This window comes from Salmo salar, chromosome 29, assembly GCF_965601325.2.
Source record: "Salmo salar chromosome 29, fSalSal1, whole genome shotgun sequence".
Classification (NCBI taxonomy): domain Eukaryota; kingdom Metazoa; phylum Chordata; class Actinopteri; order Salmoniformes; family Salmonidae; genus Salmo; species Salmo salar.
The window spans coordinates 13,870,479-13,886,922 of record NC_138319.1 but is presented as its reverse complement, the minus strand read 5'-3'; the positions used below and the strand labels follow the sequence as shown (position 1 = coordinate 13,886,922).

Here is a 16,444-nt window from a genome sequence, read left to right as displayed (position 1 = left end):
CTGATTCAAGGGCTTGATAATTAGCTGACAAGATTAATCAAATGTGCTAGCTCTGGAATTGTTAAATACATAGAATGGCTGGGAATCACTGAGCCGAGGTTTGAGAACTACTGGGCTAGTGAAGACTGGAGGAGGTGCAGTCCATTTGGCAAAAGAAACTCTGAGACCCATAATGCCACACGTTTCTGGTTTCTGTCATGTGATTTTTTCTTATGACTGGCACCGTTACGTTTGTCAACAAGGGGCTGCTTTGTGAATATACTGGCATTTGGTGAATTCGTTTAGTTTTCTTTTGAGCAACATTAGCTCAATATCTAAATTGACTAATGGATAGTTGCAAATAGAACGCTGTTTTGCTTTCTCTTCCAATCATCATGGCAGAAGTAGAGGAGAAGGTAAGCCTCATCTTGTCTGTCAGACATTACCACAATGTTTTGCAGTCAATTCAATCGACTTTATCTTCATGTATCGGTTTTCTAGGAAATAATTCAAAAGTGTAACTGGTTTAATTGCATTTGCGACCTCGTGTGCAACCATGCATTGTAATAGAGAATGCCTGGACATTGCTAAACAACGTAAACAAAGACAACATAACACTTAACAGTATTTTCCTAGCTAGCTACTCTTGTACTATTGCTCTATTATGCATGTAATGAGTTTGCTCTAGCAGATTGTAAAGTCTTGCCCCGGTCCATTAATAAACACGTGTAATTTAGGGCAGGAAACCAAGTGAAGAATCCACAGATGAGTCTGAGGTAAGTGTTGTGTGCCAACAATAAGACATTTCATTCATTTAGGCTGAAGTAACTGTAGCAAACATCTATGCTGTCTGCATTGATGCTATCCCCACCTGTAAACATAATACAGCAACCTCTTATTTTACAGAAAAAACAGCAGATTTAGAGAAATGTTCTTATGCAATTTTCTGGATGTTTGTCATGTTGTGGAGAAAAAAAGTCTGGATCAACAGCAGAATATACCATGTCTGACCGTGTCAGAGATGCATGCGGTTGTGAAGTACACTGTTTCAACAAACATTTAGATTTTTGGATATGTTTTATATCGTCCTGCTCCTTTAATTTTGTGTCTGCGAAGCGCTAAATAAAATATAGCATGCCAGACTGCTAGGGTGAGGAGCAGCCTCTCTTTAAATGATACAGAGAATGAAATGTCAGGAACAGCCAGTACATTGAACAATTCCACCCCTACTCCCCCAAATAAAAACAATTCAGAATGGGGGGGGGGGGGGGAGAAATCTCAACCAGTAAATGAAAATTCTGCTGCCCCCTATCACCAGTCCGCTCTACTACTTTAACACACAAACACTGACAGGCAAAAAAAAGCACCTGGGACTGCATGATTGTATGTCCCCTTTGAATTGTTACAAGGCCCTGTTTATTTATTTTTTGTGTTGTAGCTTGCCCGTTTGCTATTCGCCTGTCTCCGTCGCAGGGTTGTCAGCGGACAAACTTGATGAAGGCAGTGAGAGTGCAGTCTATGTGTTTAAGGCTTTGCCAGAGATTACTAGATAGGAACCAAGTAAGATGCTCCCACTAGTCTCTTGGCCCATGCTCTGTAGACCGATTCACATTCCCTCAATTTTTTTCCCCTCATGGGTTGTTGTGATATACATTTTCTGTCAGACTCCTAATTTAGCATGCCCTACTGAATATTTATTAATTTAAAAATGTGTTGATGTGGTAGAGCCTCATCAGCCTAAAAAAGAAAAGAAAAGGAGCTTACCACACTAACAGAAGTCTGCAAAACAGTGCATGTAGTCTCTGTATGGGGCAAGAGTTTGTTGTTGTTCTGTGTTATGGCTCGGTAAACCGTGACAAATGCCCACGCATTAGAAATTTCACAATGAGAATAAACAGGAAATGGACATGGCGGTGTGGAGTGGGAAAGGATGGTTCTTGGAAATGACATTCTCTCCACACGTTGCAAGCCCTCACCTTCTGCCATAGTGCTCGTAATAGCAGTCTTTGTTTTGTGTTGATGCACCATATAGGCGGCCACAGTCTATGCAGCATTGGTTATAAACTGGGTTATGGGGAATATTCCGACTGTGACCGCAAATGTACACTGGAGAATATGGCAGCAGCGCATATTCTCTGGATTCTAGGGAGGGCTGTAATCCATTTCAGTTCCTGGGACAGTGTGTGAAGCAGGCAGTAGAGAGTTTGGATGATCTGGTTACAGGTGGAGAGTTGACTGACCTTTGACATTTGTGTGACTGTGTGTCTCTAGAAACATTTACCTTGCTGATAAGGAATGGGAATTTTGAATGAGATGTATTGAATTCCCTACCTTGCTGATAGGGAGTGGGAATGGAAATTCTATAAATTCCATACAAAATTCCCATTCCCTGTCAGCAAGGTAAATGCATGAATCTGTGCCAGTGTAATAGTCTGTATATTATAGATGAATCATGTTGGATTGTTTCAACTGAATCCCCCTTTAAACTAGGAGGAGGACAGTGTGGAGGAGCCTAAGCTGAAGTATGAACGATTGGCCAATGGGGTGACTGAAATTCTCCAAAAGGATGCTGCCAGCTGTATGACTGTCCATGAAAAGGTACAGATCCTAACCCACCAGGGCTTTTCAGGCTAAACTAAAATAGATTTCAAATGTAATTGTTTGTGCAAATGTTTGATACATATTCAATGTTGTTTGGCATTCTCTCTGTAAAGTATGGAGAGGCAGGCCATTCCTTTCTCACCCACCACACATCAGCAGCCACCAGCCATTGTCTTTTTTCCCTTGTTCCATTTCATCCATCTTTTCGCTCCCCTCTTCTCTTTTTGAATGTTGATATTTTTCCGTGGGCCACTCTGACCTGGATGGCTAATCGTCATGGCACCGAGTGCACTCATGCACGTCTGAACAGAGGACGAGTCATACCTGGTTCTGTCTGCTCACCTGATGTTTTATTAGCCACTATTGATTTTCATGTATTTATATATTTTTTTTCCCCCTTTTTCTCCCTCTTTCATCCTATAAAAAAATAAAGTGTGTCAGAGTGAGAGACGAGACATTGCTGTGCTGAAATGCCAGATTTGATCTGACTCTCTTTCTTACCAGTGTTTTTGTGCTTGTGTACCTACCTCCTGCGGGCTACAGTACCTGCACTGTCACACAGGCCCCCAACCCAGCCAACCCCCAGCACCTTTAAAACCACCAACACCCCGCATTGCCTGATGTTGCCTCATACTTTAAGTGCCTGAATCGGGATTTAATTTGAACAATTCCATTCTGATAAATCCTTTTAAAAGTCACTCCGCCTCGCAAGGTTGACCCCTTTATTTATTTATTTTTGGTTATTTTATTTGGGGAGATTGCAGGGGCTCTGTTTGACATGCTCAGCTGTGCCTGTAAATATAAGCATTTCATTACAGACTGCACTGAAGCATGGTGGGCTCACCGCACACGCAGGCCTGGGGATGGGGGGAGGGAGGGAGGGATTAGGGGGAGGGTCTGAAGCTGGGCCTGGGTGGAAAAATGCACACATAATCTAATGCCAAAAAGTCACCCAGTTTTTATAATTTCTTGTCCCAGTGGACCTACACACACACACACATACTCAAACACACACATACTCTCATACGTGGCAGAAGCAGGAAACATGGGGAGCCAGTTTCTGCTCTGTAGAAAATAATAGCTTTATGGTGGGCAGGAGAGGCAGTGGTTGGGTTGCTGGCGACGCGAGGAGAAGCCAGATGTACAGTGCATTTATTATGTTTAACCCTTTTAATTTGAGAGACAAAATACCATTTCACACTGTCTGCTTTAATAAATAGGGTTTTCCCTCCCCCTGTAATTTCACAGTTTTTGCCCCAGAGCAAACTGATTCCACCCCACTCTACCCGCCTCCCTCAGCTACGCTAGACAGGGTGCATTTTTAATCCTCTTGCCACAGCTTTCGTCAGTATAACATTTTTGCAAAAATCTTGGATTGTTCCCAGGTGTTTTAAAGATTAATCTCAGGTTCATTCCATTTCAGTTCCTTGCGCTGGGCACTCACTTTGGGAAAGTTTTCCTTCTGGACATCCAAGGCAATGTGACTCAGAAGTTTGAAATTGTAAGTACTCCACACAATCCCAAAAGAGTCACTTGCTCTCTGCCTCAGAACTTTCCCAGTCATTTAGTGTCAATGTTGTTGCGGTCTCTCCTCAGAGTCCAGTGAGGATCAACCAGATCAGCCTAGATGAGAGTGGAGAGCATGTTGGGATCTGCTCTGAGGACGGCAAGGTGAGAGCTAGCTCTCTGCTCAGAACTGGTGGCCATAAAGGAGGGCTGTGTCCTAAATGGCACCCTATTCCTATATAGCCCACAGGGCTCTGGTCAAAAGTAGTGCACTATGTAAGACAGGGGTAGGCAACCCTGATCCTGGCGTGCCACGAGCACTTCGTGTTTGTGATCTTACCGACCTGGAAGACCAGGTGTGTTGAATTTAGGCAATCACTGAACTGATCAATTAGCTCAGATGGTCAGGTGTGGTGCCTAGTTGGAACAAGATCCTGCGGCACTCCAGGAAAAGGGTTGCCTACCGCTGATGTAGGGAATAGGATGCCATTTGGGATGCATCCTAGATTTCTGCACCACCATTAGGTGGTATGCATGACACATTCGGACGTTCAACATCACTTTCCACTTACCCCTTTCCACTTGCAATTCTACAATTTAATGAACTCCTATCATCAATTCCAAAAGCAAAGAATATTCCTGTTCATATTTAGGATTGAATAGAACTTGTTACCTGGAGAAAAGTAATTTAGAAATCTGTGCCCAAGTTCTCATAGAAGACTTACAAACCAGAAGCTGTATCTTCTTCATGCCTGTTTACTTTCGTAAATCTACACATTTCTAGGGATTTTGAACAAGCACATGTTCGGTGCTCGTGTTGTGAGGGGAACGACTCTCCCATCCATCTGCCTGTCAGTCATCAGATCTCTATGGATACCCTGTCAGTGTTCTCTGCCTTGTTGTTATCTCTCCTCTCCTGATCATTATTACCATCCTTCATGGATCCTGCAGTCCAGATATGCTCTCTGATATCGCCCCCTCACACGCACTCCAGCAGCAAAACAAGATCTTGTCGACACTGAAAGTTGCGCCGACAATTAAAATTGTCGCCACCGCAGTTGTTCATCCTCGACCAATTCAGTTTGCCGTTAATCCATGTCAATCCTTTCAGATAATCCAGAATCGTCTATGCGATTCAAGATTGAGAGTGCAAAGGCCGTGATGTTGTTTGTTTGCCTTTTTTTGACTCGCGGACAGTCAAGCTGTGGCACAGTATAATTGTTGCATTAGATATTGCTGTAGCTAAGCTAACTGCGGCTGTGGTAAAAACCTGGTATCAAAGCACCGGAGGGTTCAGAGAATCAACCTGTCCACTAATTGGTGACCCGGCAGATGGCTAGCAGTGATCCAATCAAAGTCTTACTGTCCAGAACCCCCCCCCCCCTTCATACACAACAGTGACTCTGTAACTCTGACTGCTCCCAGACCAGCTGCGGACAGACGTTAATTAGGGACAGAGATGTATTTTGCCCGAAGACCCTGGTCTATTCAATGAACCCTGTAAACTAGGTTGAAGGAATAAGTTGGAAAAACATATATATATATATATATATATATATATATATATATATATATATATTATATAATATATATATTAGTTTCATTATTTTTCATTTCATGCTATACTGACTTATCCTTTCTTGTCATTCTATCATGTCTTTATTGCAGGTTCAAGTGTTTGGACTCTACACAAGGGAAGGCTTCCATGAGAACTTTGACTGTCCTGTCAAAGTAAGCAGATTTCAATATTCTTTTAACGTCATACTTTTATGACAAGTTGAGAGTATATGTACCGGGTGGTATAATAATAGCCCGCACCATAACTTGTATGCGTTCTAAATTGATCTAATTCCCATATCCTCCAGGTGGTGGCGTTACACCCTCGGTTCAGCAGTTCAAACTACAAACAATTTGTCACTGGAGGCAACAAGGTGAGATTGAAAGGGATTTTTCAATGTGGGTACAGTATACAGCCCATCTCAACAGTGTTAGCAGGAGTGTAGTTGAAAACTGTTGCGGATGAGCTAATGTGTACAGAACTCTATATTCATGTTTTAGTTAACAAATATTCAGCATAAATTAGCCGTTGTTTTTCAAAATAATGAATTTAGATTTGGTTCTGGTGAAACAGATTCACTTGAGCCCCCCCGTGCTTGGTTGATGGCTGTGCACACACAGGCCTTTGTTGACTGGTGTGAAAGCCTCCTACTTTCCCCTGTCTCTCGTCTGGAGTGCACTCCGGGGCAAGCGGCCCATTTTCACAAAGTGCTGCTCGCTCAACAGTGTTTGAAAGGCAGTGCTTCACAAGCACACCAAATAGATGTCATTATCAGGAGGACCCATAGTCTTAGGGTCCCGGGTAGGCTGACACAGCAGTCTCTTCTCTAACATACCCATAAATGTGTCTCAGATTCAGAAAACACTTTATGTTAGGTACTAATGTTCCCTTTCCATTGCCAAAGACTGCAGTCTGCCGCAACGCCACTTAGTGCAAATGGCACAACAGACAAAAAATTCTGTACAGTACGGTACAATCCCCCCCAACAACATTGGAGAAAAAAGTTATATACATACCTACAACACTGGCGACGGTGAAAGTGTTTAAGCTGCTCGACTTATAAAACGCTCATTGTTAGTGTTATTTTTCCATTTTCTCACAATTGGTACTGATTTCTTCCTTCTCCGTGTGCTCAAGACCCTCCGTAAAGCACCCTGTGAGGAAAATCAATAAGGCTCAAATGGAGCCACATCCTGTCAAAGGCAATTCAATTCCGTCTCCACAGTTCTTCCAGTGTCATATCCTCTCTTTGTGGAGAGAACTGTTAACATTTCCAGACTGTTGAATTAAAGGCCGGGGCTGTCTCCCTATCACCGACCCCCCCCCCCCCCCCCCCGTTCATAATAACTAAAGGCTATTGTACATCCATCTGTATGACTGTGACACTGAGAGATGCTTTTTATGTATATGGCCTTCTCTGAGGTGAAGCCACAGCCGACTGAAAAGGGGGACTACAGCCATCGTTATGTCTCAAAGCCGTTGACGAGAATCAGTGATTCAGAGAAATACCACGTAGGCCGTCAAACCTTCTGAAGTAATGAGGTTCTCGACAATTGATTTTGTCAGTCTTGTATGAAGACCACAATCTTTCATGCCATCTTTAGTTTACCCTTCCAGTTCTTTACTCACATCATGTCATACATAAACACTGATCGGTTAGTTGAATCAGGTAAAGATGAGATCATGTCTGCTCACTGAGCTGCGCTGGACGGTGTTGAAAGACAATGTCTGTTTACTTAATATTTATGATAAAGCTCAAGTTGAATACAATCCTCCCACTCTGGGAGACCCACTGACACAACAGACTGTCCTCCTGTCCCTGTGCTCTACTGCCCTCTGGTGGTGGGAATACAAGAACCACAAGCCACTGCTCTAAGGACACGGTTGCTTGTGCCTGTCTTCAATCCATGGTGGTAAGTTGGATATTAATGGCACATGGTTCTGATGTGAAATGTTTTTTTTTATGTTGCTCTCCCAAGCTTCTTCTGTATGAGAGGAACTGGCTGAACCGCTGGAAGACATCCACTCTGCACGAAGGGGAGGGCGCCATCACTAACGTCCAGTGGAGGGCCAATCTCATCGCCTGGGCCAACAATGTGGTAAGGACAGCAGTCAAAGCTTCAGAATCAGATCTTTTTTTTGTTGCGTCATACAGCGTGTCATCTTAAATAGACGCGTTGACATGTCTGTCACAAACATGAAATGCGTAGTGCGTTAGACATGCAAAGAGTGAATATACTCTCTTTGTCTTGGCCTCTTTCAGGGGGTGAAAATCTATGACATCAGCACCAAACAACGAATCACCAACGTCTTACGGGATAACGTCAGCCTGCGGCCTGATATGTACCCATGCAGTCTGTGCTGGAAAGACAACTCCACCCTCATCATCGGCTGGGGCTCCTCCGTTAAGATCTGTGCCGTGAAGGAGAGGGACCACGCGGAGATGAGAGACCTTCCTAGCCGTTATGTGGAAATTGGTGAGGGCGGGCCGTGCATGTACTAGTCACAGTATTAATGTAACGACATGTTTTGTGGGGTTTTACTGTAACAGGATGTGGAGGTGATGTGGAGTCATTTGGGCTTCTCTCTTGCAGTGTCTGCGTTTGAAACCGAGTTCTTCATCAGTGGCCTGGCGCCTCTAGCAGACCAGCTGGTCAACCTGTACTTTGTGAAGGAAAACTCTGACCACATGGTACTGTTTGGGTAGATACTGTGTGATGGAATGGCTTAAGTGGTCACAGACATGATATTTGAATGTTGATCTAGTCGACATATTTACGCGCGCGCGCGTGTGTGTGTGTTTGATCAGGAGGAGGAGTTCAGAGCGCGGCCTCGTCTGGACATCATCCAGCCTCTCCCAGAGGGCTTTGAGGAGATCTCATCAGACGCCCTGACTGTCCGCAACTTCCAGGAGAACGAGTGTCGAGACTACCGGCTGGGTGAGTCAGTCAGAAACCTCCCCCCGGCAAACACTACTCCGAGAGACAGTCTGCATTTCCACATTCTAGCTACTTTAACCTACTATGCAGGATAGATCACATGCTCTGTCCTGTACCCTCGTGTCAACAGAACATTCCGAGGGAGAGTCCCTTTTCTACATCATCAGCCCTAAAGACATTGTGGTGGCCAAAGAGAGAGACCAGGATGACCACATTGACTGGCTGCTGGACAAGAAGAAGTATGAGGTCAGTGTTTTTTTTTTAAGGATCCAATCAAGCAGACTTGGTATGAGGATTTCAGTATTTCCCTGCGTTGTACAGTATCTTCTCAGTGATCAGTTGAGAGCAGCTTTTCAGCAAATGTGTTGCATTGAGATACATATTATAAACCTTATAAGACATTAGAAGATATGCGTGCTTATAACGGGTAATAATGCATTATACAGGAAGCTCTGATGGCTGCTGAGATCAGCTTCAAGAACGTTAAACGCCATGAAGTCCAGGTACTGTATAGGCATTGGTCATGTTTTATTCGTACCTTCAATAGTGCTATTCACTCTCTATTCTTGCTCCTATTTTACCTACACATATGTATTTTACCGGATCCCACCATAAGTCAACCCGCTTTAGCAAATTAACGACGCAAAGGTTAGTAAAGTAACCTTTGTCTTCTCAGCTGGTTAAAATCACATGATACACACCAGATGAAACTACAGAAGATTCAACACTTGATGAAATGACAGAAGACACAGTCCATTACTCATGTTTTGTTCCCTAATGGAGTTTCTCTTCTGTTCTAATCAGAAAATTGGGATGGCCTACATAAATCACCTGGTGGAGAAGGGTGACTACGACACCGCTGCCAGGTACTACAGCCTTTTAGTTCTTTCAGTTGTGTTTCTTCTGCAAAATACCAGTACAAGGAGTAGATTAAGTGATTGTTTCCCCTCTCTCTCGCTCTCGTTCTCTTCAATCCAGGAAGTGTCAGAAGGTGCTGGGTAAAAACATGGAACTCTGGGAGAATGAGGTGTACAGGTTTAAAACCATTGGGCAGTTGAAGGTGAGTCAGTTCACCTTGTGACATCGCAAAGTGATAGGGCCAGGACGATACCCGTTTTCGCGATACTCCTCAGTATCGTGGCAAGGAAACCAAACACAAAGCAGATTTAACTTTAGGAAAACACCCCTAATGTTGGAAACAAACATCATTATGTTGTCATCCAGTCAAATGTATTTATTTTCCAAGCTATAACACAATATTTTCCATACAGCAGGTTTTAAAGAACCAAAGAGTTTGGTCTGCTTCGTGTTTTCATTTTTTGCCATATTGCGACACGGGTGTCATCCCGGCCCTAAAAAGTGATAAATTACGGCATTAAACACTAAGCAAGTTTTAGAAGTAACAATACTCTGTGTTGCCCTCAGTATTAACTGTTATAAGTATCTCTATCATTTTCTCCTCCCCATATATATTCGTATAACTCTCTCTCGTCTCCTTTTGTCCTCTCCTCCGGTCTCTGCCTCTCCTCCGGTCTCTGCCTCTCCTCCGGTCTCTGCCTCTCCTCCGGTCTCTGCCTCTCCTCCGGTCTCTGCCTCTCCTCTGGTCTCTGCCTCTCCAGGCCATCAGCCAATACTTGCCCAGAGGGGACCTGCGTCTCAGACCTGCCATATATGAGATGATCTTAAATGAGTTTCTAAAGACGGACTATGAGGTATATCTGTCTGTCTCTTCCTGATGTTCTTCTTACTGCCGTGTTGTAGTATTATATCAAGTACTCAAGAAGAACCAAATATAGTAGCGGCAAATATGAACTCATTTACCCAGCCTCTCTCTCTCTCTCTCTCTCTCTCCAAGGGCTTTGCCACGTTGATCCGCGAGTGGCCAGGAGAGCTCTACAATAACATGACCATTGTTCAGGCAGTCGCCGACCACCTCAAGAAGGACCCCACGAACAGCACCCTGCTCACCACACTGGCTGAACTGTGAGTGACTCTCCACTGGTTTCACAATGTGGATTGACATCATAACCTCTCAATTGTTGCAATGTCCATTTCCCTTTGATAAATTGAGAGCGTTTGAAATGCCACTAAGAATGCGTCTTTGTAATGTCCATGCAGGTATACCTATGACCAGCGGTATGACCGAGCCCTGGAGATCTACCTGAGACTGAGGCATAAAGATGTTTACCAGTTGATCCACAAACACAACCTCTTCTCCTCCATAGAAGACAAGATTGTGCTCCTCATGGACTTTGATAAAGAGGTGGGTAGCCAGAACATCATGCATAATCTTTTGATAAAGTCGACTCCTTGCTGTATCATGGGACCTTGCACCTGTATAGCTGTGTTGTGTATACTTGTCCTTACTTGAATAGTAACATCATCTAGCCTTTTTTTAAAAGTCTGTCTTTGGAGTGCTTTAAGCTGTGCAGAAGTCATGGGAAACCTTTGCCTTGAGTCATCGTGCCTTGCACACCTCTTAATGCATTTGGATTGGAAGACTATAAAGGTCATAAGTCACTTTGTGTTTATCCCCGTCTGAAGAATGGGTTGATTTGTGTTGACAGAAAGCTGTCGACATGCTCCTGGATAATGAAGACAAAATATCGGTATGTTTACCTTGCTACCCTTGATCTTTCATAGTTTCAAATAAAATAAAAAAAACCTGCTAACCACGTTTCTGTCTTCGATGTGCTACAGACCGACAGAGTAGTGGAGGAACTCCGGGACAGACCTGAGCTGCTACACATTGTGAGTCGCACTTTACAAGTTCTTTTCGCGATTTTAAAGTTTCTCGTTTCCTGTGAAATTGTATGACTTTAACAATGCACCCCCCCCCCCCTCCTTCAGTACTTACACAAACTGTTCAAGAGGGACCACCACAAGGGTCGGCGGTACCATGAGAGACAAATTGGCCTGTATGCTGAGTATGATCGGCCCAACCTGCTGCCATTCCTGAGGGACAGCATCCACTGCCCACTAGAAAAGGTACTTAGAGACACTTTCACAGTGCGCGCTCAAATACAAATGTCCGTGAAGTACATTTCTTTGAGTTGACATTCATATGATCTTATCAAGTATGTCAGATATATTAGAACCATGATGAATCATCTTACGTGCACAATCCTTCAGGCTCTGGAGATTTGTCAGGAGAGAAACTTTGTGGAGGAGATGGTCTTCCTGCTCAGTAAGTGTCCCCGTACAGTTTATGTTCGTAACGCTCATGAATAAGCCATTATAAATGCTCATAAGTGCTTTATAAATTGTTACAAAGGCTTCTAGATATGGGGAGGGGGGGAGGGGGAGGGGCGGGGGCAAGCTGAACTAAACCACCAGCCAGTCAGGTAATTGACTTCATTTGGTCTGAGGAAACTGACCCACTGTTACTTGCCCCTCATAGGCAGGATGGGGAACTGTAGACGGGCCCTTCAGATGATCATGGAGGAACTGGAGGATGTGGACAAGGCCATAGAGTTTGCTAAGGAGCAGGATGACGCTGAGCTGTGGGAGGATCTCATCTCCTATTCCATTGATAAGCCACGTAAGTCACATGAATACACAAGCACTTTCAAACTAACATGGTCCAAGCACACCAAGACAGTCGTGAAGAGGGCACGACAAAACCTATTCCTCCTCAGGAGACTGAAAAGATTTGGCATGGGTCCTCAGATCCTCAAAGGGTTCTACAGCTGCACCATCGAGAGCATCCTGACTGGTTGCAGTCTATACCAGGCGGTGTTAGAGGAAGGACCAAAAAATTGGCAAGGACTCCAGCCACCCTAGTCATAGACTGTTTCTGTCTGCTACCGCACAGCAAGCGGTACCGGAGTGCCAAGTCTAGGTCCAAAGAGGCTTCTAAACAGCTTCTACCCCCAAGCCATAAGACTCCTGAACATCTAATCAAATGGCTACCCAGACTATTTGCATTGTCTCTCCCCCTCTTTTACACCGCTGCTACTCTCTGTTATCATCTATGCATAGTCACTTTAATAACTCTACCTACATGTACATATTACCTCAACTAACTGGTTCCCCCGCACATTGACTCTGTACCGGTACCCCCCCTGTATATAGTCTCGCTATTGATATTTTAATGCTGCTCTGTAATGACTTGTTACTTTCATTTCTTTTATCCTTATTTTTTTTAACTGCATTGTTGGTAAGGGGCTCGTAAGTAAGCATTTCACTGTAAGGTCTACACCTGTTGTATTCGGCGCATGTGACTAATACAATAAGCAGGTCTACAACATAGTGTTTCCATCACTGTCATTTTAAGTTCCTCTTTTTTCCCCTCTTTCTCAAGCCTTCATTACTGGTCTCCTTAATAACATTGGGACACATGTGGATCCCATCTTGCTCATCCACCGCATAAAGGAGGGAATGGAGATTCCTAACCTCCGAGATTCTCTAGTCAAGATCCTACATGACTACAACCTGCAGGTCAGAATATCAGCCATCACATATTGCACCTAGAATATCACTATAACAACAGATGAACAGTCCAACCTTACCTCTTCTCTTATTTGTTTCTCTGTATCTCAGATCTTGCTGCGGGAGGGCTGTAAGAAAATCTTAGTGGCTGACTCGCTCTCCCTGCTCCAAAAGATGCATAGGACTCAGATGAGAGGAGTCCGAGTGGATGGTGGGTAGATGATCAGTTTGAATATGTGTTAATGTTTACTGCTTAAGATTGACTTAAACCTTGTTATTGTTTTCTTTTTCAGAAGACGGCATCTGTGAATCCTGTCATGCATCAATATTACCATCAGGTGGGATTACCTTTAACATATGTTTTATATTGTTATACTGTAGTGTAGACACTATCATAATTGGGATGCTTCTTCCCATCATTATATTTTAACCTATTAAACATACCTCTATTCAGTAATGGCTCTAGCTAATAAACTCATCTGATGAGGCTTGCTGGGTGGAGCTAGATTATTTTATGCTGAATTAGTCTCAGACATCTGTTAGCAATTTATGTTATTCTTCAATAACACAAACTCCAAAGCAAATCAGGGGGAGAAAAATAGGTTTATTCAGAGAGGACAAATCAAGATGTTATGCTGGGAGATAGATGTTCAGATGTCAGTCTCCCCTGTCCTCAGCTTTTCCTCACCGAACAAAGGAACAAGATGCCATTTATAACCCCCCACCCTAGCCTGGGGTTGCCAATCAGAAGTCCTTGTAGTACAACTTGGCCAATGGCCAAATAACAAGCATCCTGCCCCCGACTCAATGTACAGACCAATGACAAGGTGGCACACGTAGGACATGTTGCTCTGAGTTCAGGAGTGACATTCCACAGATCCTAAACGGATGTTGAACTGAAACTGAAACTCCTATTTCCAATTCGCTATTGACCATTAGTACTCTAGTTTTTAGTCCTCTCATCCTCTGCGTTATGTGTATTTATCTTCAAAATGTTCTTATACGTCCATTAATGCATTTGCTCCTTTTATTGTAGATATGGCTCTGAACTTCAGTGTGGCTGTCTTCCACTGCAGACACATGTTCCACAAGGAGTGTTTACCTTCTCCTGGAACAGTAAGTATCTACCCCCATCATCTCCCCTTCTCTTTCTCACTCCATATGGACTTTCAGATGAGAGCAGCAGACTAGGGACTAATATGGCTTTTGCTTTTCACTTTCAGATTCCTGGAGTCCAGTTTTGCAACATCTGCAGTGCAAAGCGGAGAGGACCAGGAAGTGGGATACTGGAGATGAAAAAGTGACAGGAAATGCTCACCTTATCGTGCCATCGCTTCGTCTTTCACCAGTTGGGATGAATGGCAGTCTCTGGGTTGATAGATTTGATCTTTCTCCTTTGCTACGGTGTGATCTTCTGAATCAATGCATAATATATCATTATATTAACTGTTACCAAAATAAAATAATAAATGTTGCACTATGACCTCTTAATACACTTCTTGCAATTTGCTTTGAAATCCTAAATTCAATGAATTTAGGATTCCAAATAAAAGGCTTTTGAAATCTCAATGTGTGCTCAAAGTGATCTATGATTTTAACTGTAGCTCATTGAAGAATCTATTCGGTCCTACAAGGAAAACATTTACTTTTGGTCTTCAGTGACAACACATTTGTGGCTCAGTCGGCAAAGCATGGCGCTTGCAACACCACAGGTCGTGGGTTTGATTCCCATTGGGGCCACCCATACGTTAAAATGTATGCATGCATGACTGCAAGTCGCTTTGGATAAAAGCGTGTACTAATTCAGGAGAGGGCATGCTGCACCATCATAGGAGGATATTCCAGTTATACAGACACACTGCAGACTCTGTCCCTACTGGACACAGCTCTGCACTGACTTCGCTGTCAGACTCCTCAACCCTCCATTCAGAGACTGGCTACCCCTGACCGAAACCGTGACTGGCAGGAGCAGCCTAAGCCAACTGACCTTACCAAACTCGAACTGAATGGTACAAGAGGTCACCCATCCCATATTTCTGCTAATTAATGAATGTCACTTTAAGACCGCAGGACATTTTTGATTTATTAGAAGTTCACAGTGAAGCCAACTGGTTTGCGACTATGACTTCCCATTGTAGCCAATTCAACCGCATAATTATAAAAAAGTTTGGTCAAATTACTCAAGCATAGATTGACATGTTTTTTTTCTTCGAATTTGGCACAGAAACTAGAGGCCATGAGTAACTTGGTCAAAAAGAATGGCACCGATTGGATAGGGGGGGAGCAGTCTCACTTAAACCTTCATATCTGCCGCCCATAGACAATTGAAACTTTGTCTGTAGGTGTCTTTCCTCATGCTCAAAAAATTTGCCTAAAGGTCCTCGGGATCATAGAGAATGATAGAGGCCTCTAGTGGCCAGAAGGCAGTGTTAGCATGGGCAGCACCATTGAGGGCTTAGGAAATATATGAATAGGAAATATAGTCAAGACGTTGACAAGTTTATAAATAATGATTTTTAATTGAAATAATAATTGTCCTTCAAACTTGCTTTGGCATTCTAGTTGTCAATTTGTTGAGGTAATCTGAATAGATTTCACCCTATGCTTCCAGAAGCACCTCCCACAAGTTGGATTGGCTTGATGGGCACTTCTTACGTAACATACGGTCAAGCTGCTCCCACAACAGCTCAATAGGGTGAGATCCAGTGATTGTGCTGGCCACGCCTTTATAGACAGAACACCATCTGACTGCTTTTGCATAGTTTGGAGCTGTGCTTTGAGTTATTGTCCTGTTGTAGGAGGAAATTGGCTCCAATTAAGCGCCGTCCATAGCGTATGGCATAGCATTGCAAAATGGAGTGATAGCCTTCCTTCTTCAAGATCCCTTTTACCCTGTACAAATCTCCCACTTTACCACCAACAAAGCACACCCATACCACCACATTGCCCCCACCATGCTTGACAGATGGCGTCAAGCACTCCTCCAGCCTCTTTTCATTTTTTCTGCATCTCACGAATGTTCTTCTTTGTGATCTGAACACCTCAAACTTAGATTCGTCTGTACATTGAGAAACAAATGCCTCACTGGCAGCTTCATTAAATAGTACCCGCAAAACACCAGTCTCAATGTCAACAGTGAATAGGCGACTCTGGGATGCTGGCCTTCTAGGCAGAGTTCCTCAGTGTTCTTCTGTGTCTGTGTTCTTTTGCCCATCTTAATCTTTTCTTTTTATTGGCCAGTCTGAGATATGGCTTTTTCTTTGCAACTCTGCCTAGAAGGCCAGCATCCCGGAGTCGCCTCTTCACTGTTGACGTGCTCAGATACTCAACTATGCTCCAGATACTCAACTAGTCTAAAGAATTAGAACAACAGTTTTCAGCTGTGCTAATATCATTGCAAAGGTTTTCTAATGATCAATTAGCATTTTAA

General features: G+C 43.5%; 1 protein-coding gene across 3 annotated transcripts; it reads left to right on the top strand.

Moving 5' to 3' along the window:
- The first annotated feature begins 203 nt into the window (after positions 1–203).
- On the top strand, positions 204–14,489 carry LOC106590157 (VPS41 subunit of HOPS complex). 3 transcript variants are annotated; one of them, XM_082970671.1, is made up of 28 exons: positions 204–395; positions 717–755; positions 2,470–2,577; positions 4,004–4,081; positions 4,177–4,251; positions 5,755–5,817; positions 5,952–6,017; positions 7,624–7,743; positions 7,908–8,121; positions 8,239–8,336; positions 8,457–8,583; positions 8,714–8,829; positions 9,030–9,086; positions 9,388–9,449; positions 9,562–9,643; positions 10,203–10,295; positions 10,439–10,566; positions 10,702–10,846; positions 11,151–11,192; positions 11,284–11,334; positions 11,434–11,571; positions 11,716–11,770; positions 11,984–12,124; positions 12,887–13,023; positions 13,126–13,225; positions 13,308–13,352; positions 14,051–14,130; positions 14,238–14,489. In XM_082970671.1, exons 1-28 carry the CDS (start codon positions 375–377, stop codon positions 14,316–14,318), a joined length of 2,562 nt encoding a protein of 853 aa, XP_082826797.1. In that variant the 5' UTR covers positions 204–374; the 3' UTR covers positions 14,319–14,489. The 3 variants fall into 3 exon arrangements, with proteins under 3 accessions (XP_082826797.1, XP_082826798.1, XP_014036293.2); XM_082970672.1 differs by having other exon boundaries at positions 8,454–8,583; positions 13,311–13,352; XM_014180818.3 differs by having other exon boundaries at positions 8,454–8,583.
- The last annotated feature ends 1,955 nt before the right edge of the window (positions 14,490–16,444 follow it).

Excerpts from the sequence above, each read along its gene's own strand:
- LOC106590157 (XM_014180818.3), top strand. The coding sequence starts at position 375 with ATGGCAGAAGTAGAGGAGAAG. Across the intron at positions 396-716 it reads TGGCAGAAGTAGAGGAGAAG|GGCAGGAAACCAAGTGAAGA; the intron begins GTAAGCCTCATC and ends CGTGTAATTTAG. Across the intron at positions 10,847-11,150 it reads TCATGGACTTTGATAAAGAG|AAAGCTGTCGACATGCTCCT; the intron begins GTGGGTAGCCAG and ends TTGTGTTGACAG.